We start from the raw sequence: 26569 nt of genomic DNA on the forward strand, positions 1-26569 counted from the left end.
GTAACTGAGATATGAACCAAAATTATTATTTTAACATTTGAAATCAAAGAAAAATTAGTTTGAAACCAAAGAAAAATTAGTTTAAAATCTCCTTTTTGTAATATTGATCGTTATGGTATATTAAGTATTTGACAAGATAATTTTGAATATTAGTCTTGAGTTCATTTAATCAAACTTATGATAATTAATTTTTTATATATATATAAAAGTTGATCTCTTAAGTAAGTCACTTTGTGAGTCGAGAAACACAAAGCTTAACATCTAGTGTAAGCAAGTGCCTCCACTTGCATTTTGATTTCTTCCCAATAACTTTTGTAAGTATTTATGTGATACTTTATGATCGTATGTTTAATATTTAATCTTCTCACATTTTCATATCAAAATTTCTCTCCAATGACATTTTTATAAATATTTCTCTCACTTTATGAGCATGTTCACCGTAGTTTTGTTGACGTTTGCGAATGACACGTTAAAGTGTATTTGGTTAAAAAGAGAAATTAAGAAGCAAGAACAATATGAGATAGAATATGAAAAGAGATATATAAATGAGAATTTGAATAGATTTTAGCAAATTATTGTTTGATATAAAAGAAAAATAAATAAAAGATAGAGAAGAGAAAAATGTAAATTATTATTGAAAGTACAACAATATCCCTACAGAAACCTCAAATCAGATTTAATATTTTTTAATTCAATTAAATAATTAATCAATAAATTAATCAATTGTTTAAAATAATTAATTATATAAAATATTTAATTTATACAGAGCAATATAATTAATTTTTTAATAAATAATTTAGAATATTTAATAATGCCACGTGTACCCCACCTCCCACATTTCCCTTTTTTTTTACAGCACTATCACTTCCATCAGGTTAATATTCTTGGCGTTTTACTATTACTCTTGCTGCATTTGATTTCATAGAATCACCATTGACACTCTCTTACGCTCATACACTCGTTCTCACGCACATCACAACCAACACGTTTTCTCTCTTAGCCTCCGTCGTTTCCACTTTCAGAGAGAACCCAAGCTCTCAGGTTCTCCCTTCTCTCCGTTTATCGTCTCATGGTAAGATAACTTACCCCTCGTTTTTTAGTGAATTTTTTTTTATTTTTTTATTTTTTTATTTATTTCCAATATTACTGGGTTTTTCGAGCAGCATATTTCACTGAATGTATTTTTATTTTTCATTTTCGACGATATGTAATCGGACAAACTTATGGATTGATGGGTTAAAGTCACACGATTAAGTCTTTTATACTTATTGATTGTTCTTTTTAGGGTTAGGGTGTCTTATTACTTAGGTATATGGGTTTGGCTTAAGATTTAGGGTTTTTGTGTTTTGGCTTAAGATTTAGGGTTTATGTGTTTTGGTTTAAAATTTAGGGTTTCTGGGTTTTGGTTTTCCACTTTCATCATTTAGGTTTTCTTGTTTAGGGCTACTGATTAGAGTTATGTTTGAGATGTTATTGTTTTTTCAATCATGCATGTCTTTTTATGTTTTTTTAATATGTCTATGGAGAAGTAATAATTTTTCTGTCTGAATGGGAATTGCATATATAATGATGACAATAATAAGTTGATATAGTTTTTAAGCTTGGATCTTCTAGTTTGATCTATGAGATTTCTTTAGTTCCTGAAGAAAGATATTATGGTCTTCACAATTTTTTGTGTGGGTAAAATTTGATTTTAATTATAGAGCATCTAATCTTAGTAATCCGAATTCTAATTTTAAATATGTTTTTTGTGCAGGTTGATTGTTGAAGTGAATCACATTTTTGGAAGAACATAATATTTTATTTGTGAGTTTAAAGCTTAAATCTTGTGTTGTTGATGTATCATAGTCCAAAATAGTCTAAAACTGAAGTAATTAATTAACAATTTATTTGGCTGAAATTAACAACTTAAAAACAAAAAAATGCTTATAATGTTTAATAGGTCAGTAGTGTCTGAAGACCCATAAAAAAAGACGTTTAAAGTATCTGCACTCAATTTTACAAAAAAAAAATGTTCAATTTTACATTGTCTCAGTAATGCGCCATTTACCCACTTCCTTGCATCTTTTTCCTATTTCCTTGATTTATATTTGTTTGTTTGTATGTATTTACAGTAACTTCATTCCACTTTAGATTTAGAAACTGTGTATGTAGTATTGTGTAATACCTCTATTTCAATTTATGAAATTTTAAACACAAATTTGTACCATGCATCTTTTCAATCGCCACTGCCTCTGTTTCTCTCTTATTCCCCTCCATAACTAACCTAGGGTCCTCTCTTCGTATATTTACAGTTATTCCACCAGTCTTTAGCAATGAGTTTTGGAGCTTGCACAGAGCTACAACATTATCTTGCAGTAGCATCAGTTAGACCTAATTTTGGAAAGTGCAAATGCAATGCCATAATCAGCCAATGTTTAAGCAATGCAAACGATGGTTACAGTGGCGTATTATCAACTACGCGGTCAAAGGTGAACGATAAAAGAATGGTTGCTGTTAGAGCTGGTGGTAAAGGTCTTACGTATAAGGATGCTGGCGTTGACATTGACGCTGGTTCAGAACTTGTTCGTAGAATAGCAAAGATGGCTCCTGGTATTGGAGGCTTTGGTGGTTTATTCCCCCTTGGTAAGCACTTTTTTGTATTTGCTTGGATGGGTTCAAATTTGAGAGACAAAAGTGATTGTAGAAGTATAAAATTGATTTTGACATGTTGCAGTGTATAAGAATTAATTTTGCCTCTAGACTTGATGCTAAGATTCATAGCTTTTGTCTCTGAAATTGATGTTTAGAAATTGTTCAACTCACTATTTGTTGAATTTGTTTAAACATAAGTCACCTTAAATTCCATTATTTTAACCTAAATCAATTCATTCAAAATCACTTTTGTATCTTTATTTTCTTTTTATTCGATATATTAATTTGGCTTGTCTTGAGTAGGTGATTCGTATCTCGTTGCCGGTACTGATGGTGTGGGGACGAAGTTGATGCTTGCTTTTGAATCCGGCATTCACGATACTATTGGAATTGATCTGGTAGAAAATTTCGAGTACTGATTTTTTATTTTGGAACTGGATTTCTGTTACTTAGGGTTTGAGGTTTGACTGTTATTTCCTGTTTAGGTTGCGATGAGCGTCAATGACATTGTTACTTCAGGGGCAAAGCCATTGTTTTTCCTTGATTACTTTGCTACTGGTCACCTTGATGTGGATGTTGCTGAACAGGTAAGATGTGCTTTTATCTTGTTTGGTTTGAAGTTTCAGTGTGTCGTAGATATGCGTATTCTTGATTTAATTTCCTCCTCTTCAGGTTATAAAGGGAATTGTTGATGGTTGTAAGCAATCTGATTGCGCTCTTTTAGGTGGAGAGGTATTGAAATATTTGTGGTTTTTTTAATCTCAGTATATAATTGTATGCCCTTTAGTGTTGTTTTGCTAAGCCTTGGTCTCTGACCAATCCAGGTTCTCGTTTCTTGTAAGATGCTTCTTGTTTTATTGCACATTACTTATGAGATATTTGGCCAATACCTGTTCAATTGCTTCTTATTACTTTATTGCATGTTCCCAACACGTCATAATTTTTTATGACCACCAGTCATCGTTTCCAGGTTTAAATGATGTATGGATTATTGAATATAGATTTATTCTAACTGAAATTTTATTCATACCACCTTAGATTATTGGTATCTTACATTGTCATCAAATAGATTTAGCATACAAACATATAACTGTCAGTCTCTACTAAAAAAATGCAATTTCTTTTAACATATGATCAGCTTCCTGTTAATTTAAATGTGGATGAAGATAGAATTTTATTTTGTACATATCTCCTCTTGTATTTAATTAATTTTGTACCCTCCCAGACTGCAGAGATGCCTGGTCTATATAAAGAAGGCGAGTATGATCTTAGTGGCTGTGCCGTTGGCATCGTAAAGAAGGAGAATGTAATTAATGGGAAGAACATTACGGTTGGTGACATTATTATTGGTCTGCCATCCAGTGGAGTTCATTCTAATGGCTTCTCACTAGTAAGAAGGTTGGCTTTCTAGTCTGCAATCTATCAGGTTTTATAAAATTATCAGTTTTTGAAAAATGTACTAATATTAATATCTTTACAGAGTACTTGCCCAAAGTGGTCTTTCCCTGAAAGATAAACTTCCAGGTGGTAATATTACAATCGCGGAAGCTTTGATGTCCCCGACGACTATCTATGTTAAGCAGGTTATTTATCATTTTCACATTATTTAATGTCTACTCTTGAACTCCCTCCCCATTTTATCTTGACGACAACTTCTCTTCTTAAAACAGGTGCTTGACATAGTTAGCAAGGGAGGGGTAAAGGGAATTGCCCACATCACAGGTGGTGGTTTCACAGATAATATACCACGAGTTTTTCCCGATGGTTTTGGTGCACTTATATATGAAAACTCGTGGGAAATTCCTACCGTGTTTAAATGGCTTCAGGAGGTAATTCATAAAATTTTAATTTGATCAACAATAATATACATTTTAATTTGATCTTCAAATATTTTGGAAACAAAAGTGCAGTACTAATAATCTCTCACATTAGGCTGGAAAGATAGAAGACTCAGAGATGATGCGAACTTTTAATATGGGCATTGGGATGGTCCTTGTAGTTAGTCCAGAGGCAGCTAATGGCATTCTTGAAAACAGAGGTGATACAGCGAAAGCCTACTACCGCATAGGCGAAGTTATAAGTGGAAAGGGTGTGACATACAGTTAATTCTCAGATTAAGTTTAATCATGTTGTACTATTTAATACTTTCATGGAAAAATTATATTTCATGTTAGTTTATCTATCTGGGACCTTAATAATTTTCCGTACATAAATGTTAGTTATGGAACTAGCAACAATTTTGTTGATTTGTAGCTGAGTTGTTAGTGAAAATTATTTTGGTTTTGGTTCTAATGTAACCCATAATGATCATCAGGGTCATTAAATTTAATGTAAACCTAAAAGAACCCATAGTTGATGTACTCTTATGAATAATCACAAAATTGCTACAATGTTTTTGCATGGTTTTCTGTTTTTAAGAATTTCTAATTTTCTTCGTGACTTTTTGGCTAACTATGTATGTTACTTGTCTGGATAAGGACTATTATAAGTTATAACCTTGCATTTTATATTGTTGTATGTAATCTTTTATATAATTGCAAGTTATAAACATAATATTTTTTACAATGGCTTGTCATATTTCTGGTTGCAACTAGAATATAATTGCTTCAAGGACTAAGTACATGTGTTTAAGTTATAACCTAAACACTAGCTAGTTGAGGGGAGTACATCTTATTCTTTGTTTCATATTTATGGATTTTTTTTGTCAATTTTAATATGAAATTAGAAAAAAAAGTTAAGACATGGAACACTAGAACTAGTTGTTGCATTGGGCACAAGGTTTAGCGAGTTACTCATTTCCCAAATGTTGTCCAAAGACTCTCCAATTTTTCAAATTTACCTCAATCCTACATTTAAATATTCGTTTGATACTTGATCGACACTTATATATAAGTCATTTCACCCTTCTCACCTCACACTTCTTCAACACTGAACCTCAAACCTTTTGTTTATTTTCACATTTTTGGAGTTCAAAAACCTGAGTAGTATTAGATTTTGGAATAGGCATGGCAACATAGTAGGTGTGAAATTTAGGCATTCGTCCGACGCTTGCAATGGTGTTCGGATTTTCCCACTAACACTTGTACCTATTCATTTATATAAATTATAAATTTAAAAATTATATCTATTATAATTAATATAATAAAATAATTAGTATTAGACAATAATAAAATTAAAAAATATTTTCTATAGAGATAAATTTATAATTGTTAATATTTAAAAAAAAATGTTAAGCATATTCAATATGTAGATGTATATAAATTTTAATAATTATAATAAGATTACTTGCGGGATGGATTCAGATGCGATTGTCAGGTGGATATCATATCATCACTCTTTAACCCTAAACCCTAAACATACGACTACCGAATTCTTGCATCCGGTAGATATTAATGTAGTCAAGAATTGTAAGTTTTATATATAATTGAATTTTAACTTATGTTAAATGTTTGTACTTAGTTATGGTTGACACTAAAGCAAAATCCAAACATTTGTTGGTACCCGATTTAAATTTGAGTCTCTAGCTGTAGATATACTTGAGCCCGTACATGACTTGAAATCCAAGGAAGTAGCAAATTTGAAATTGGATATTGCAGAGTCAATGGTGAATGATGTTGGGATAAACTTTATTACTGATAACGAATATAGTTGTCGAGATGATTTGATTGCTTAGGTTAGTCGTTGGGAAACTTAGATTTTTCAATGGTAATTATAAAATCTGATCATGATTCTGATAAAAGAAAACATTTTTTTATATTGAGTTGCAAAATGGATGGTGTATATACCAATAAGAAGTTGAAACACGAAGATAAATGATCTAGGAAATGTGAATGTTATAATATTGTGTTAGGATCACACAACCATGAGATCAATAAAATAAAATAAAAAGGTAATCTTGTTGCTTGTCGTTCAAATGAAAAAAATAATGAACTTGTTGGTGAGATGACAAGGAACATGGTCTCATAAAAAAAAAATTATAGTGACTTTAAAAGGCAGAAGAAATGAAAATGTGACTACAATGAAGCAACAATATAATGTGCGTCAAAGATATAAGAAGACAATAAAGAGTCCGAGATCAGAAATGCAACATCTATTGGAATACATCTATTCAAATATGTATACAAATATAGAACAATTGATCACTCTGAAACTAAAATTTAAGATATTTTTTTGGTCTCATCCTGAATTAGCGAGGTTGTTTAACACATTTTTGACTATGTTGCTGATGGATTCAACTTATAAAATAAATCAATAAGAAATACCGTTGTTTGAGATCGTTGGTGTGACTTTAATAGAGATGATATATTTAGTTGGGTTTTTTTTGTCTCAAGTTTAAAAAGGATGATAATTTTACTTGGGTTCTAGTGATAAGTTATCATTTGTTGAAATCTGAAGACAAAATTCCCAAGGTAATTGTGATTGACAGAGATATCGCATTAACGAATGTTGTTGCAAAAAGTTTCCAACCTCTACTGGTTTACTGTGTCGGAATCATATTTCAAATAATGTTAGAGCTAGATGCAAGTTGAATGTGAAGGTAAAACTTGTGAAACTTGTAGATGTGAATGTGAAACAAATCCAAAAGGATGCTAATGTAAAACTTGCGAACACCAGAATGAGAGCTTCATACATTGTAGTGGAATCTCGTTCAAAGGATGCATATTTTGGTGCCTTGTCGAGTCCAAAAAGGTGCAATCAAATTTTTCAATATTCCTCAAATATGTCGAAAGTACCATATTGGATATGGTAAAGGATAAAATTATAAAAGCATGAACAAACCGTGTGTTGCACTTTGGCACTTTGAGTGTGTTAGAACATAGAAACATAGACTATGTTTTTTATTCCAAGTTGGGGTTTAAAATTTCAAGAGGTAGATTGAATTTTATTCATCACGAAGAAGCACGAGTAAAGTAATGCGGTATGGACAGTACAAAATGTGATTGTGTAATTAGAAAAACTTATGGTTTGCTATATTAATGATGTCGTAAAAGAATAATGTAATTCAAAAATTTCTACTTTAGCATAGTTGAAAGCGATTCAGGTACATTTTAATTAGTTAAATTACATAATTTCTAATTTAGTAAATTCATGTTACAATATATAAAACTTAGGCACACATTTCTATTTCAAGAATGATTTGACAAAGAGGATTACAACATGAAACTAGTTATTAAGGAGCAAATTCATGAAATAGTTTTTCCAGAATCGACGTCATTGAATCCACCTGATAACAACCAAGGGTGCACCAAAAGAGGTTAGATGTACGCCAACAGATAGGTCAACTAAACGTTTGTCATCTTTGTGGGAGCATGTTGATTCACTACATCCAGATAATCTAATTTTTGAATTAAGGTTATCATGTCAAAGAAAGAAGAACGCGTGTATTGGGAATATCTCACCTAATCCATTCCCAAAATAAAAACTTCTTTTTATTGAACATATGTCTCTTTTTACGCATTCATATATTGACAAAATTGTGGATGTTGTTGGTGATAAAAATTGTAGATTTTGGATTGTTGTTTCACATCTTGGTAAAGGCGATGATAATCATGCAATTGTCCGACATGGTCTCATTAGAGAGATAAATAAGCACAAGTTAGATTATGTTAAATTGTATTCTTCATGTAAACGATTAAACGTTATCAAAAGCACTTTGTATTTTGCAAAGTTTTATATGATACCTACAAAAAAAAGTGGATGTCGTTTTTAGAAATGGGGTATCTTGTTACAACTCAATACAACAAAATTGTAATTGCGTTGACGAGATTTCAAGATGGAGTTTATGAAAACTTTCTACCACCTCGTACATGTTTAACCCTTCTTTTTTCTTATTATAATTTCATACGTTTTTAAGAACAGGCTGAAATTTATTTCGATTTTTTAAAATGTTCAATAAAACTTAAAATTTGGGTTAAATAAATTGTTGGTTCTTACATGTGCTTCATTTTGATTTTAGTCTTTTTTTTTTATACCCTTGCAAATTCTAACAAGTTTTCAAAAAGTAATTAATGAATTTTTTTGAGTAAAAAAATTATGACATGACTAATTTTGGATGAAGTGACTCATGGTGACTATAATTGTTGTTGACTATAAAATATTTAGTATTTAAAATTAAAATTCATTTTATTGACCCATTTGATTATTTAAATAAAAACTTAAAACTAATTAATTAATTAATTAATCAATTAAATAATAAAATGTCACTAATCTTCATCTTCAACTCCAAATTTTTTAATAAAAACTCAACGAACTTCATCTTCAATTATAATTTATTCATTTTTAATTTATAAGTTTTCATATCTAGATTCAAACCCTAAAAATTATAATCTCTCATTTTTCTTACATCACACCTATAATCTTTGCCATAACCACCAAAGACATAGGTTGTTTTCTGCAACAAAAACTGTTTTCCCTCCAAATTGATATTTCATATCTATTCAATCAAAAAGAAAAAGGAAAACACAAATTTGTTTAGAGATTAAAGGTTGTTTATTGAGAAGGCAGATGCAAAAAAGATCAGAATTAACAAGTTGAAGAAAGACAAATTGATTTTTCCAACAACGGGAAGATTAGAGGTGAATCTTCGGTGAGGTTACACTTGTCAGTCGCTCTCTGGTTTGGTTTGGAGAGAAATCAGACAAGAGAAGAACACTGTTTTTTTTTTTTTTAGTTTGTTTGACAGAGAAAGAAAGAAAGTAAATAAAAGAAAAAGAGGTGTGTTAGTTGGCTTATTTATCTATGTCTTTTGTGGTTATGGCAAAGATTATAGGTGTAGTGTAAGAAAAATGAGAGAGTAAAATTTTTAAGGTTTGGATCCTGAGAATTTGTGATTTGAAGAAGAAGAAATTAGGGTTGAAGATAAAAGTTGTTGAGTTTTTATTAAAAAATTTGGGGTTGAAGATGAAATTATTGAGTTTTTATTAATTAATTAATTAGTTTTAAGTTTTTAATTAAATGAGTTAATAAAATAAATTTTTATTTTAAATATTAAATATTGTCTAGTCAACAACATACATAATGTCACCATGTGCCACTTCCAAAATTAGTCATGTCACCATCCCCTAGCTAACTGTACAAGAAAGCAAGAGCAACATAACCCCATTCATACTCTCAAACACAACCTAACTCTGTGAAGTACTTAACATACATAATGTCAACATACACTGCACTTTTTCGTTGAATATGGTAGTGCCCACTAGAGAGTAATATCTAATGGCGTTAAGTCGGTGATATTCCTTCACATCAGCATCCTTAAACTGAATTGATTCGTTCAGATGAAGTAAAAACTGCACATCAAGGGTTAAGCATCTGACATGAGCTCATATGTTCTTTTAACCAATATTGATGCATTATCGAAGTTGAACCCAAGATTGTTACACAACCACTCAACCCCACATCTTTCACTAGAAGTGTATGTGATATGAGGTGTTCGATGATTGACAAGTGTATAAGACATGACGTATTTTCCAGAGTCATTGTCATCTCACCAATAGGAAGATGGAAAGTGTTAGTCTCTTTGTGTCACCTCTCAGTAAATGCTCACAACAAACCCACATCTATTTACTTGTAGTTTGTGGATCCAAGATAAAATAAACTAGAGGATTTGATTGAATTCTAAAACCAAGTCACGGTAGAAGTTGGAACCTATAGCTAACATATATTTCTACCATTGTTGATGCATTTAAGAGGAATACGTTCCTAAAATAAAATTATTCATAATTAAATAAATTTAGAATCAAAACATACATCTCCAACCAAAATACAGGCCGCAACGTGGTCAATGAATACCCTGGAAACCCATAAACATATGGTGGTGGTGGTGGTGGTGGTAATGGTGGTCCCTGAAATGGTGCAGGTGTGATAGTGGCGGCAGTAGTGTTGCATGCATCTCATCCTGTACATCTTCAGCGTCAACATGTGCCTAAGAGTGAGATCTTTCACCTCTAACTTGTTGCTAGTTAGCGGGAGCTTTGGCCTGACGCTCTCTGTGTACATATCCATGTTAGGTCTCCCTGTCATGTCAATTGAGTAACATTTCCGTCATTATTCATAATTGAGAGCAAAAATCAACATTTTGTCACATTTCAATATTTTGACTATATCAAATTTCAACAACATAAACTACTTTAAACTACAAAAAAAACTACATAAATTAATTACAACTCACCACAAATTCATTACAAATCAAAAGTATTTTGTCAAACACTTGACATACAACAATGGTTTAAGTATGTCTTTGGTCCGTACAAATATCTCACTTTTTGATTTTAGTTCTTGTAAATTTTTTTGTTTAGATTTAGTCCTTATAAAATCAGAGATGGTCGACTTTGATCCTTAATGTCAAATCAACATTACAAAAAAGGAGCATTGGAACACATGACCCTATAAATGCATACTAACACATAAAAATTAAAAGATTTCTTTCTGTGTCACGACGGTTTGTTAGCATTTTTTTTTTGTAACTTTTGATTTAACGTTATGAACCAAAATCAATCGTTTATGGACTAAATTCAAACAAAAAAACTTACGAGTACTAAAATCAAAAAATGGTATATTTGCAGGGACAAAAGACATATTTAAACCTACAAAAATTTACCCAACATTTTTTTATATTTCAGCAACAACGAATTGACATAACTACAACAAATAAATCACAATTGATCACTAACATAAACTACTTTAAACTACAATAACAACTACATAAACTAATTATATCTCACTACAAACTAATTACAAATCAAACGCATTTTGTCAATCACTTGACATAAAACAACTTATTCAACATTTTTTCATATTTCGACAACAACAACGAATTAACATAACAAACATAAACTACTTTAAACTACAACAACAACATAAATTAATTACATTTCACTACAAAATTCATTAGAAATCAAAAACATTTTGTCAAACTCTTGACATATAACAACTTAAAAAACATAAACTCAATTGTAACAACAATCAACTGATATAACAATAACATCAACATTTATCCGTAACTACTTATTGAAACCGCAATAATAACTATAAACTAATTATATATCAATATAAACTCTTATAAATCAAAATGAGAATACGCTTTATACTATTATTTTATGAGAGAAAAGGAGAATATATATTTTAACATTTTTAGTAAGGAAGAGTAATGTAATTAAAAAATCTCTTTGAAGATTTGAAGAGTATAGAGTAATTTACTTATAGATTATGTAAAGAAAATTTTAATTTTTAAATTGACATACATTTTTTAACCCACATTAGTTAAAATTTATCTAGTTTCACTAGAATATATGTATTGAAGGTGAACGATAAAGGAGTTGTTGTTAGCGCTGGTGGTCAAGGACTTACGTGACATTGGCGTTGACATTGACATTGGTTTTGAACTTGTTCGTAGAAGAGCAAAGATGGCACCTGGGATTGGTGACTTTGGTGGTTTATTCCCCCTCAATAAACGTTTTTTTGTATTTGCTTGGATGGATTCAAATTTAAGAGACAAAAGTGATTATTGAAGTATAAAAGTGATTGCAAGAACATGTTTTATATTTTTCTTAGCTTTAATTTATGCTTTTTTTTTGTTGTTTGTTATTTATTAGCGTTATTGGTGGCTTGGCTTTGACAGACAAATTTGCTTACGAAGTTGGGAAAGTCAATCAGTGGCGGAGCTTGATAGAAAATAGTGGGATGACCAAATTTTTAAAATATTAATGGACGAATAAAAATGTATAATATAGTATTATATACAAAAAAAATTTAAGTTGTAAATTTATAAAAATATATTGACAATCAAACTCTTAACGCTTATAAGATAGAGTAAACAAATTAAATTTTAGTTGACGATTTTAATTATTAAAAATTAGTTTTTAAAAATATTTTTTTCTTTTTCAAATACTAAAATTTTATAGTTTAATTGTTATTTTTGTCAATATAAAAAGTTTTACACTTTAATCACAATCATCCATAAGTGTGACTTTAAAAGTAATTAAAATAAAAGTCAAATTACTTTATTATTCTGACGGTTATGATTAATTGACAATATAAAATATCTTTACATTGTCGGTGTATACAAATTAAATTCAAATTTTTACACTATTAATACAATTTTCTTAACTACGAGGACAAAAATAATATATATATATATATATATATATATATATATATATATTAAAATACGTTTAAACACAAAATAATGTTTAAGATATCAATATTGACATAATGTTAATAAAAGATAAGGGTTTAGTTTGAGTATTATACAATCTATTTTAAAATTACCTGGAATTATATCTCAAATCAATAAAGGTCGAATTTATTGGTTTAGTTCAACTTGGACCCAAACTCATAAAAAAAATATCAATCCAATTTAATTAGTTTTGGTTAAATTTTTGGTATCATTGGATCATTTTGTTTGATTTTTATATCTCTGTATAAAATTCACAATTATATCTCTAGATAAAATTCACAACTCAGATAGTTGGAATTTAGGCTAAAAATTTTAATTTATTTTATAATTATAGTAGTTATTTTTGTAATTTTTTTATAAATAATTTCCTCTTATTTTTTTATAATAGACATTTTAGTTATAATTTGATCAACAAAAATTAATGTATTTGATTCATGTTATGGATCAAATAGATTAATTTTTGTTAATCAAATTATAAGTCAAATGTATCTTATAAAAAAAGAGTAATGATATTAGAACACAAAACTTTACACAAAATATAAAACAAACATAGTACTATGTAAAATAAAGAGGATCACATTTTGTATATATACTCCAAAATACATTATTGTATTCGTGTCTCATTTTGTGTCAAATTATATTTAATAATATTACTCAAATAAAAAAAAAATAAAAATAAAATGATATTTTTTAAAAAATTATTAGAGACTTTGGGGTGGTTGTAGGCACCCTATGTTACCAAGAGGTCAAGTACTAAGTAAGTAACCCACCATATTTCATCAAATCAAAAAAATCATTGCCCCACCAAATTAAAGAGGAGAAATATATCCATAGCTACAACCCAAATTAAAATCATTTAGACACACATATATTAAAATATACATCATTTAATTATTTTTAAAATATATATCATTTAATTATTTTTTTTAACTTTATTCTTTTCTATTTCTGTCTAAAAATTATGCTTAAAATTTTATGACCATACAAACTTTTCTTATTAAAGAAAGAATTAGAAAAAAAAAGTACGAGAAAGTAGAAGAATATTGGACGAGGGAGATGGATCAGAGGATGATTCATTTTCGCTTTTTATTTTAGATGATGTTCATTAAAAAATATAATGAGATATGAGCTTCAAATTATTTTGACTTTTTTCATAGATAAATTACTTTTTTACTTTTATTCTAAATGTTATAATGATATGTCATTATTTTTTAAAACTTTATCTCCTCATAATTTCTATACATCAAACACTTCCAACAAATTCATCCTTGTAACCCTATTTTATTTACTCAATTGAGATGTACTTGTGAACCAAAAGTTATTATTTAAACATTTGGAATCCAAGAAAATTTATTTTAACATCTTGTTCTTATAATATTGGTTATTTGACTTGGTAATTTTGGATACTACTCTTGGATTCATTTAAAATCAAACTTATAATATTGATCGTTATAATATAGTAAGTATTTGACTTGATAATTTTGTCATGTAATTTTTTTTTAATGTTATAAATTTATTTGTAATTATTATCTCCACTACTTATAATTTATGAGTCATGTCACGGTCATCTAATATCTCTTAGATAAAGGAGAGCTCCCCAAATACAAAATAGGGTTTAAAACTATATGCTAGTAATATTGTGAATCAGAATCAGAGAAATAAATATATGAATTAGAAGTATGATTGTTATATTATTAAAATGGATTAATATTGCTAAAGGGATTTTGTTGGTCACAAGTCTTGAACCCGCATCTATAGTGCTGCAATTTGATGACTCTAAAGTTGTCGGGGGCCTTATTAAAACGTTTAGAAACAGGGCAACTTGGCCCTAAAAGACCGACGTGTCATTTACCGACCTTATTGACTTTTTTTTCAAAAACAATTAACCGCCATTAATATTAGTTTTTATTGTAGAGCAATCATTAGAAGTACTATAGGAGATTGAAAGTAAAAAATAATGGAAAGATACTATCATCCGGTTGTAGAAATTAAAATTTAAGAAACGTTTACATTGAAAGTAGTTAGTTTTTCTAAGAGTGTGTATGTATTAAAAGAAAGTTGTTCGTTTTATGTTTTATAAAAAATTATCAGTTTAAATATTTTTTAAATTCTATTTATTATTTATAACTTTTTGAATTTAATTCTACTTTAAATTTGTGCACTTCAAAAATTATGTTTTATGTTTTAAATTCTATCACTTTGAATAATAAGATTATAAATATACTTATTTTTAGTCCACAGATAAATCATAAAACTTATTTGAGATATGATTATTTTTATGGTCATTATAGTAAAATTTTATTTTAATAATTGAATTAAAATCAAGTTTTATAATATTAGATTTTTTAAAATATTTTATTGTTTTCTTAATACTTATATATTTTATCGAATATTAATTATTTTTGTTAATGTTTCTTCTGATTAAAAGAGTTTTTCAAAATTAAAATTGTTAAAATTTTATTAACAATCTACATTGTTGTAAAATAAATTTAATAGTATTGTGTTAATGTCAATTGAAATTAAAAAAAAAAATTGATTAAATAAATTTATTAATGATTTTGCAACAAAAAATAATTTTTAACTTTTATGTTAAAGACTGTCTTACTAAAAAAAAAATATAATACTAAATACATCACTCACATAAGACACTAAATCTCAGGGGCGGCTCTAGATCATATACGGTGGATTTTGTTAATATTATAAACACTTTTTCTTCAATTTTTTTAGATTTCATTTAATAAATTATATACTAAAACAAATAAATTTTGTTCATATATTAATCTATAGTTCCTCCATTTTTAAATGAATATCGTTTAAAAAATTTGTGCACATATTTAAAAATATAATATATAAAAAAGAAGAAAAAAAATATATTAAATTATTTTCATATATTATTGATGTATTTTTCATTATCATAAATATAAATTTAATATTTTAAAAATAAAATATTTGCTCTCATCCTTATTATAAATTAAAAAATCAAAAAACATCAATATCAAGAAATACATTAATTAGTATAATTTTTAAATAGAACTCCAAATATACCCTCATTAAATACCTTCATCTTATTATACTATAATTCTTAACTTTGTTGTTAGTATGTGGCTGACGTGAATGCTCTACAAATTATTGGATGCTATTTTATCATTTTGATAGGTCATTCGATGGCTATAACAGAAGATGCCATAAAGTTTTAGAATCTTATAAATTTTGTAAGTATTTAACACTTACAACTTTAAAAGAGAAAAATCATAACATTAGGAGATCGTTCATAACCATAATCTCTTTAAAGATAAAAGAAAAAGAGTGCAAGAAGAAGAAAAAAAGAAAATGTTAAACCAATTGGAGTTAAAGACCACATTCCACTTACGATGTAGGAGAAAATACTAATATTTTTCTTTTGAGAAAATACTAACAACATAATTATTATTCTAACCTTAATCAACTATCAATTTAATTTAAGAAAAATAAACACTAATAAAATTACATTATTATTCTAATTAATTTTATTATTGAATCACTAACAAGAAATATGAAAGTAATTAATACTTAAAATTGCATGTTAATTAAGAAAACTGCAATTAATAAAAAAAAAACTGCATGTTAAAAAACTATAACAAAAAAACTGCAATTAAAGATGTAACTTCAATACAAAATTACATAATTGTCATATAACTTTAAGTGTTAGTGTAATAATTCACGTGAGAATCATAAAATCATTATGTAATCAAAAAAATGAGAAATACATAATCATCATTTATGTATGAAAAAAAATGTGACAAATATTTATGAGTGATAAATATAAAAGATTACAATATTAATATTTATTATTCATATATAAAAAAATACGAGATAAATATTTATTATCATTAAATATTAAAAAAGATAAAATATATTTTTTTTATTAATAAATTTTTTAAAAAAAATATTGTTAAATATTAAAAAAAGTGAGATATAAATACAATAAAATAACAATTAGGCATCGAACTGGTTTCAACTGCATTTCTTGCAAGTTTTAATAAAAATAAAGAAAATAACCGAAAAAAGCGGGCAAACGTTACATTGTTAGTAATAATAAAATTAGATGGTTAGAATTGAGTAGAGTAGTAGTAACAACAAATAGTTGGTTTGTTTTTTCAATATGATTAATGAAAAACTCAATAACCGTAAAATTGAAAAGAATGTTTTCAACAATAAATATGGTCACCAATAAAGCATTCCATATCCCAAAAATCATATCCCATCATTGCTCAAACAGTTATGGCAGTCTTTAATAACTTTTATCCTATGATAATATTCATAATCACTATTACTTTGTTGGTGGACACAGGATTTTCATCCGTAATTCTTGATAACTTTAGTGCACCAAGTCCATCATCACCATACCCACAATCTGTAACACAATGTGCCGCTAAATTAAATTCAGATCTTTGCAAGTATGAGATCTACTTTGGGTATTATGCTGAGAATCTTGGATACATTGATAGAGAATGTTGTTCCAGTATAGTTCATGACCTGGGAAAATCTTGTCATGATATCTGGACAAGAGCCCTTGTAAAATTACCCGACTTTAGAGAAAGAGAGATATCAATTTTAAACTTTTCGAATACAATTTGGAACTATTGTAGTGGTATTTCCGTGTAACTTCTTAATAATGAAAATTGAATACATGTTTATTATTATATTATAATATTATATTACTTCGGTAAAAATTAATTTCTCACAATTGGATTTGAATTTCTATTAAACTTTTTCCTTCGATTAAACGCAAAATTATTAAATAGAATGTAAAAACTCGCACATATTACAATCAATAAGAATCCATTCTATACGTTAAAAAAGACGAATCAATTATATAAGATCAATTTAAAAAAAAATATCTACAGTACATGTTAAATCCTTTCCGCAGAAAAAAATAAATAAATACCGTGTACGCTAAATTGATTATAAAATAAAAATCGGGGACTTTTATGATATAATTTAAAATTAACATATTTTAATATTATTAAATTAAATCATTAAAGATGATTAGACGGCTCTTTTTGGATTTAATTTTTTTTATAAATAATAATAAAAAATTATTAAAATATTCTCAAACCTTTATCGTTTTGAAAATCTATGTCACTTGTTAGTCTTGATTTTCAGACTATCTCAATCTCACTTCTCATATTTTTTATATTCTTACTATTTTCCTCTTCGATTTAAGATAATGTTTCTCTATAAATAAAGCGAAAAAACAAATATCAACAGTTCTTCGATGGTTCTTAAATCACAATTAAGTCGTTGATATTATATTAGAAATTATGCAATTGAAGAGATAAACAAAAAATAAGTTGCACATTTATTAGAATTTATACCGATAAAATATAATAAAATTAATACATCGAATATTAATTAATAAACTAATTAATATAAAACATATAATCTCTAACATCCTAATAAAAAAACAGGGAAGGTGGATACATATTATATTATTTGATTGATCAACTAATTCGCCTTATCTTAACTCATGGTGCAACGCATGGTCGACGACGCTGAAGCAAACAAGAGCGATTTGGGAGTGAGACAAATGGTGAAAGAATTATGGAGAGTTCTTCTCAAAAGACGGCAGAAGTCACTTACCGATTTAAGATATATAAATGTTGATGTGAGAAAAAAATATGTGATTGCAAAACAGTGCAAAAGAAAATATAACATTTCACTTACAGATAATCACTTTATTGGTGTAAAATTGAAGATATAATTAATGTTTAAATCAGTTGTTTATTTTTACAAAATTTTACAACAATTGCTACTTTACAGTCTAGAAAAAATTTAAACAAAATTAAAAATCTTTAACATCTCTTGCTTCTCTGAAGAATTTTGCATAATGGAAACCACCAGTCAGCAGGATCATTGAAGACAATTTCGAAAAAAACGGATTCCCTGTGATGAAATTTATTCATGGCAAATTTCATTTAAGATTAGCTACCAATACAAACATAATAATCAAAGGGAGAGTAAAAATCAATTATATAAAAGGAGGTATCAAAGAATACCTGCAATGCAAAAGTAATATCGCCTTCATCTATTTTGGGTGTCACTCTTCTCAATTTATCATCTCGAGATTGTCCTAGTTTAATTAGGCCCTGCAACATCAATTAATGTTTTTATCATTTTCCATATGACAACTTTGCCTCTATAAAATCAATCCGGTATAAGAAATTCGTAGTCACTTTGATACCTGGTCATTTAGCACTCGGCACATGTTTGAAAATTCCATGATTCCTGTTGGGGGAATTAGTGATGATTTGCATATTGTCGTGTAAGATTTATATAACTGCATCATTGTTACAGTTTTAGAAACCAATACAAAGGATAAAATGAATCAATATCTTCAACAGAGCTATAAAGCATACCTCGCCAAGGGTTGTATCTTTCTTGGCCCCACGGAAATGTTTCATCGAAGAGCAGAGTATAATCTACAAAAAGTGCAGGTTGTTAGGGTTAGGAGTTATGGTACTTCAAGCAATAGATTGCCTTATTCTTTGATCACAGAATTCACATTGCATATTGCCACTTCATGATTACCTGTTGATGATGTGGCAGAGATTGTATTGTATCCACCACGGGTGATCTATATGTTTTTGACAAGGCAAGAGCCATATGATCAATCCTTACCTGCAATCCATATTAAGGATTTTAGGACTATATTAGCTACAAGAGGGAGAGAATAACAAAGGAACTCTACTTGTTGTTTCATAAAGTCATTTATATTGGTGATGAGATGTAATCATGCAACAATGACTTCATTGCAGAATGCCGAAAGAAAATAGTTCAATACACCTACCTAAACATTAATTATACAAAATGCTATTATAGAACTAAGTTGCCTATACCTAAAGCCATAATATATAATTTGAGCTTAAAGTTATGCATCTACTGCAGTAAACTACATTAAAGTCTTCTACAGGACAACCAACTGAATTTCAAACTAAGAGCATCAAGTTAATGACATATTAATGATGAATCAAATGAGATGCATGATAAATTGTACTGATTAACCACTGTTTCATTCTTGAACTGCTGTCAATTCCATCTGTGGGACTGTGGTTAATTACAGCAAACTAGAAACAAATAATTACCCTTACCATATCAAATTCTTGTTTTTTTACAAAATCAGGAGCTGTAGGAAGATTTTGTTCTGAGGATGATTTCTCTTCCAAAGCATTCAAACTGCAAGCAGATTCTCTAATTTCTGCTTCTAGCATCTCTATTGCACTCCTGAAAAAAAAAATTAATAATTACTTTACTGATTTTACTGAGGCTAATTTACCAAATCAAATACGTATCAGCAATCTATTTTAGGTTCAAATTCAAATATTGCAACTTAAGATCCAAGCACAGAAAACTAAAGTGAAGTTTTGCATGCGTCAGATATATGTTTCAATTTAGAGAGGTATCAAATGATCCAAGGCCTTTTCAGAACCAAGATTTTGAACATAAGACATTAAGTTTAAGCTCAACCTATATAATAGACTAGATTTCAAATATAGATGCACTGATTTATAATGGAGATAAAAGCCAAAAAACAGTACATAACAATTAACAATAAATTATGACAGACCTGCATATACAAAGAGCATTTCGCATATCCCCAGAAGCTGCAGCAACTTTCTGCAATACAGTTTAAATTAGACTCTAAATGTATATTAGTTAACAATGAATTACAATATTCATTTCTTAGATGCTTTAGAGCTTGTAGCATTGCATTTAGATTCTCTTGGGTTACTAATAATTTTTTTCAGTCTCTCTTAAGGATGACACTGGAAAAGGTTAACTGTGATATTTCTAAAAATAAGTTAATGACACAGGACACGATCCAATAGTCCCAGAATTTTTCACAAGCAAGCAAATCATTTAGTTTATATTTGATGATCACAGATAAAGACTGAAGAAAAGATATGCAAATATAAACTTTAACGGAAAATGGTAAATGTACTTACCCTAGCACATAGTTCCAATGCTTGATGTTGGAAAACAATGTAAGGGAGTTCCTGATGGTGAGACAAAAAAAGCTATTAATAAGAATATTAAAAAGGGATAAATGTAAATTTTGGTTCTTTTTTCTTGGCTAGTGCCACAACTCACAGAATTGAAGTTGTTAACAATGAGTCAGCATGATACTTTTATGAATTTAATTTACTGACAGTGAATCACAAACATCCAATGTTCAAAAATGGCCAACTTGTATTGTAACCACTTTTAAAATAGAAAACATGATTGATTGTGATATGCTGACAGTGTAAGACTTTAAACTCTAATTAAACTCTAATTTTATTAGTAGCAATAATATTTCATGGAGAAAGTGGCACAACTGTATAACCCAACAAAGTCACATAACAATAATCTTACATTTAGCCTTTCTTCAAGAATCCTAAGGATCTGATCTTTGGTGTATGCTCGAAAATTTACAACAGTAGGCTTGCCTGAAACAGAAAGGCAGAAAAATTAAAAAGAGGGAAATGTCCAATGATGTATACAATTAGAGGACAGCTTCATTACTTCGGCCATTTGAGACAGTATTTAAAGAGTTCAAAACGAAATCGAAACTTAGTATAGACTTATTGACTGGATTTACTCACAATTTAATGATGTCAGCCTTGGAAGAAATCGATCAGCTAGGTCAATTGCATTTGCTACACCTGTATTAACACGCACAATAAGTCATGATCATGGACAGGCAAGGTTAGAAACAAAATTTTATAATTTTCACAATAAATTTACCTATTAGTATACATCTGGAAAATGGGAAAGTGGTAAGCATGAAAAGATCATGGAGCACAGCTCTGTCTTTGGTTATTAGATAATCTAATTCATCTGCTACTAGTAATCTGTTAAAATATTAATATTTGTTAGCATTCAAATTACAGAATCAAACAGTAATGAAAAAACATCTTTGCCTAACAACTTAATTTAAAACATAAGCATTCTTGTGCAGAATCAAATCCATGAAAAGAATAAGTTTCTTACATCATGTTTGTTGTAGGTGATTCATGAGAATACATGTTCTGAAGTTGCTGTAAGGGTGTGCCTGAACCCTTTTTGCCTAGGGATTTGTGTAACCCAAGTATCTGCCAGAACATCCAATGAGTAAATCAACTAAGTAATGTTTTTTATATAAGAGTCAACTATGTAATGTTAGATTCAATAAAATGTGCTTAGACATTCCTACCTTTGAGAAAATATCAGATGTATTTGACAGAGATGTACAATTTACAGATAAAACATCAGGCAGAGGAAAATCTCCCTGCAAAATGAAGTTGTATTAATGGAAGAAACAAAAAAATCCAAATACAGTGAGCAATTTAAATATCTATTACAGTGTGTTTCTTCTCCCAATTACACGGGATCATCAAACTACATACTATGAACAAGCACGACGATTGGTATTGTTCTCTATGACTAGTCAAATAATATAATATTGGTATTGGCGTAGAAAAAATCCACTAGAAAATAACCATAAATATCTATGTATGCCATCAATGAACAAATCCATAATAAGCAAACCCCACATCCTTTAATAAAAATGAATATCAAACTAGAATTTAAAAAGCATACGATATCAATATATATCAATTTTACACTCATGACAATTTTCCATTTTTTTCATGGCATAACATCAATTTCACAATGCAGTTACAAAATAGAGGCAATGAGTCAATATTCAAAAAATTTATTGAATGTCAGTTTAAAACAAGTTTAAACAAATAACGCATATCATTAAAATCCATCAAATTATACCAGTTATTAGTTATATCAAAATCATGACACTAAATTCTCCCACAGATTTTCATTAACATTTCAAAATTCCAATTAATTTCAATGTCCACAATTTCAATGTTTAATTCCAATTAAATAGATAGATAGATATACCTGTGTAGCCCAGTTGAGTAAATTATCTTTCACTTTCTCCATAGAGAGAGATTTACCAGTTCCAGGACACCCACATATATAGAGACTCCCAGCCTTTTCATGTTCAACGCACCCTTTGCAAAACTCCAACACCACATTTTGCTCCTCCTCACGACACACTATGGTAGACGGTGCAGTAGACATGTGCAACACTTCTTTCGCCATTCTCAATTGCTCAACATCTATTATTTCCAATCAAATAAACAACAAGAATATTACCATCACACAGAGAAAACAAAAATAATTAATTAATTAAATAATCGAGCAATTGAATTAATTAATTTTACCTTTGGGATTCCATCTGGATTTCACGGCATTGGATTCATGCGATTCTACTTTATTTTCGTCGGTGTCGATTTTCTGAATCACGGTAGGGACGGAATTGGGAGTTGCAGTGATGCAACGGCGGAGGGATTTCCGAGTTGGCGGAGATGCGGCGGAGAGTGGTGGTGCAGGAGATCTGAATCTACGTTTAGCACCAATTGAAGGCATTGTTTAATTGCGAATTTAATTTGGAGTGTGAAATAATTGAAAAATAGAAAGATTTGAGTGTGAAATTGATTGAGATTGTAAATGTTGCATGGGTTTTGTAGTTGACTGGAGCGGGAAAACATTGGCGCCTTGATTTCATTTTCCCGCGCCATAATTTCATTTGGGAAGTTAATGATACTCCTTCGTGAAATGGTGTTGGACTTGCGTCGTTTACTAGTTTTTTATTTATGAAAACAATAAAGATTAAATGAGACGCAATAATATTTTTCCAAATATGGTGTTGGGTTGCGTCGTTTACTCGATTTCTATTTATGAAAATAATGTAACAAAATTAATGAGAAACAATAATATTTTTCCAAATATGGTGTTGGGTTGGGTCGTTTACTCGCTTTCTATTTTTGAGAATAATATAATATTTTTCTAAAAATGGTGTTGGATTGCATCTTTTCTTTTTTATGTCAAAAAAAAAATCAAAGTTTAAACTCATTTTTATTTTTAGATATATATATACGATGAATTTTTGTGTTGGATTAAATTGTTCAAAAATTATATTTTATTTATCTTAAATTATATGTTATTTTATAATATTAATGGACATTATATTTTTCTTTTATGTCATTGACTATTTATTATATTATTTTTATTTTTATTTATTTTGAGTTTCTCATTCTATTAATTGATAGTACTTTTCTAAGTAATGTATAATTTATTTTTTTATATATTATTAAATATATTTTTTAAATTGTGTGAAATTGTTGAACTGACATATAATGGAAAAAGTATTTTTTTATAGAAAAAAACAAAAATAAATTTATTTTAAATTAATTTAATTTAAACAGTAATTTAATTTATATATATTATCAGTATAAATAATTTTTATGATGTCAATCAATTACGATCGTTAATAAAATTTAATTTTTGTGATAATTATTTATAAAATTACTCAAACAATTTAGTATGATTAGTCTATTGTGTAAAAAATTAGTACATCAAAATTAAATTCTTAAATAATGATGATTACATTGTTACGAAATTAATAAAAATCAATCTGATTGCACCCAAAACATAAACAGTCTAACTCCCGTTTTAATTTATGTTTGATTAATTACTTTAGGTTTCAGGAAAAATATTTATTTTGGTTGAATAGTATAATTTTATGTATTCTATTTCATTGAGTCGAAAATAAAAAAGTCTTAGGAATAAAAACAAAGTCTTCCGTTTAATTTTACAAGACACACAGTCAAAAAGTCTTCTGTTTAATCGACTTTTTATAATATCAGTTTAACGTAGTTTCCCATGAAACAAAAAATTAATATAGTTTTAAATTTACATGCATGTTGTTACCAAAAAAACATTTCCATACGTAATTTTGAATTACTTTTTTTATGAATGTAGTTTTTTTTATTAAAAATTGTATGTATTCGTTCAAATTAATAAAAATTATATTAATATAGAACGATAAAATTAAAAAATAGTTAAAATAAAAACATAATGTATCTGTCAACAAATTGGCAACATTCAATTTAATAGCATAATACAACAAAATGTTTACAAATGTGACAGGGCCGGCCCAACACGTTACGAGGCCTAAAGCGAAATTATTAGATAATGCTTTTTTAAAATTTAATAAATAAATTATTAATATTCTATATAATAATTATATAAATTTTTTTAACAAAATTAATGGTATTTTCTCTATATTTTTAAAAAAATGAAATAAGACATTTCAACGGTTCTCGGCAACATCAAGAATTCATATAAAATTTTACAGATTTTAGTTGAAGAAGAAAATAATGTGTATATATTGTACCACTCCAGCAACTCATTAACAATATGTTCACTATTTGTCTCATGATCTTTCAATTTATAACTAGTATTTCTCATATGAATGATATACTCACTTTTTTATCTCATTTATTCAATTTATAATTAATATTTCTCTCATCTCTATTGTCTTAATTAACCAATTTAGTTGTATTGAGATAAGTATTAAATAATTTGTAATAAAAGCAAAATATTTTATTTAATTTATATAAAATTTTATCAAAATTAGTTTTAAGAATATTAAAATGTGAGGCCTTATTTCTTAACTAAAAAAATATTTGAGGCCTTTTTATTGAGTAAAAAATTTTGTTTTTTAGGGAGGCCTAAAGCGCTTGCTTTAGGCCTTACCTTGGACCGGCTCTGAAATGTGACAAACTTGAAGTGTCTGAAATACTTATGTATTTGGAGCTGTAACAATGAAGACGTTATAATAATTGATTAAGTTTGCACTAAATCGAAACTAATATGTCAATTTGAATCAAACTACACAACAAACGGAAAATCAAAACACCACACCAAGATGAAAGATAAAACGATCTGGAGTGGTGATTTTGGAACAAAAAGTAATATATCAAAAGAGAATAGAAGAAAGGGGAGATGGTGTTGTGTTTGTTCTACCTAGGAACATTATTTCAAGTGCCATAAGAACAAATAATCTCATGAAAGGACAAGTTGAGCAAAGACAAAGATGTTTTTTGTGCAAAGTTTTCCAATCATACTCATGCATGTTCATAAAAAATATAATAACGACCAAACATGAAAACAATGATAAAATAAAGTTTTGTATTATATGTACAATGAACAACTCATTGCAAGCTCAATCATCCCACCTTACAACTTATTCCAAATTGTCACAAGTTGTCGATAGAATTATTAAACTTATCTACCATCTTCATACATAAAAAAATATATTCGATGATTATTAACATTTACCCAAATTGAATAAGACATTTATCCAGATCGTGAAGGATATTCAAGCAACTTACTCTAGCACCTTTGGACATGTGTCCAAAGGTTATAATTGTCCTTTACATAAAAAAAACAAGCATTATTGAGTCTATAAAAATAAGCTTCTTCCAACTTTAATATCCAAGAGATTACGATCAATCATATTTCATTTTCTTAAGTGCAAAGTTATCAAAGTTCTCTTTAATTATCAAGAAACGCATTATTGTGATTCTTTATAAATTTTAAAATCAAGCATTTGTGTATGTTCTTAGTTCAATCTATATCAATAAAGTTGTAATCAGATCCAAACACTAATAATCATCATTTTATTGTAAACATCATCAAATTTATCTATTTGGGAGAAAATTTGAGTGATTTGTGTAAGTCTATTGAGGTTTGAGAAAATACAAGTGTATAGTAAAGGGCAAGGAAAAAGATTAAGTCAATAGGTTGTTCAACTTACTAGTGAAAATCTCACAGTCTGTGAGGACTTTATTATACTGTGTTTGATGAATCAATATATTTTTTATCTGTGATTTTTTT

At 28.3% G+C, this 26569-nt stretch overlaps 2 protein-coding genes across 3 annotated transcripts; one reads left to right on the forward strand and one right to left on the reverse strand.

Moving 5' to 3' along the window:
- Window positions 1-900: 900 nt before the first annotated feature.
- On the forward strand, window positions 901-5034 carry LOC101490723 (phosphoribosylformylglycinamidine cyclo-ligase, chloroplastic/mitochondrial-like). Of its 2 annotated transcripts, none has more exons than XM_004500185.4 (10): window positions 901-1072; window positions 1757-1806; window positions 2295-2625; window positions 2938-3032; window positions 3120-3221; window positions 3307-3366; window positions 3860-4032; window positions 4115-4217; window positions 4305-4463; window positions 4567-5034. In XM_004500185.4, the coding sequence occupies exons 3-10, from the start codon at window positions 2316-2318 to the stop codon at window positions 4738-4740; spliced, it is 1176 nt and encodes a 391-aa protein (XP_004500242.1). In that variant the 5' UTR covers window positions 901-1072; window positions 1757-1806; window positions 2295-2315; the 3' UTR covers window positions 4741-5034. The 2 variants fall into 2 exon arrangements, with proteins under 2 accessions (XP_004500242.1, XP_073225355.1); XM_073369254.1 differs by having other exon boundaries at window positions 933-1072; window positions 2307-2625.
- Window positions 5035-18510: 13476 nt separating this feature from the next.
- LOC101491045 (cell division control protein 6 homolog B-like) lies at window positions 18511-23437 on the reverse strand. The gene is made up of 15 exons (XM_004500186.4): window positions 23050-23437; window positions 22724-22944; window positions 22023-22097; window positions 21821-21921; window positions 21575-21681; window positions 21433-21492; window positions 21203-21276; window positions 20794-20844; window positions 20415-20464; window positions 19939-20071; window positions 19379-19468; window positions 19207-19269; window positions 19032-19127; window positions 18847-18936; window positions 18511-18733 (listed from the first exon to the last, which is right to left on the reverse strand). The coding sequence occupies exons 1-15, from the start codon at window positions 23252-23254 to the stop codon at window positions 18701-18703; spliced, it is 1449 nt and encodes a 482-aa protein (XP_004500243.1). The 5' UTR covers window positions 23255-23437; the 3' UTR covers window positions 18511-18700.
- Window positions 23438-26569: the final 3132 nt, after the last annotated feature.

Source organism: Cicer arietinum, chromosome 5 (assembly GCF_000331145.2).
Source record: "Cicer arietinum cultivar CDC Frontier isolate Library 1 chromosome 5, Cicar.CDCFrontier_v2.0, whole genome shotgun sequence".
In the NCBI taxonomy this organism is placed as follows: domain Eukaryota; kingdom Viridiplantae; phylum Streptophyta; class Magnoliopsida; order Fabales; family Fabaceae; genus Cicer; species Cicer arietinum.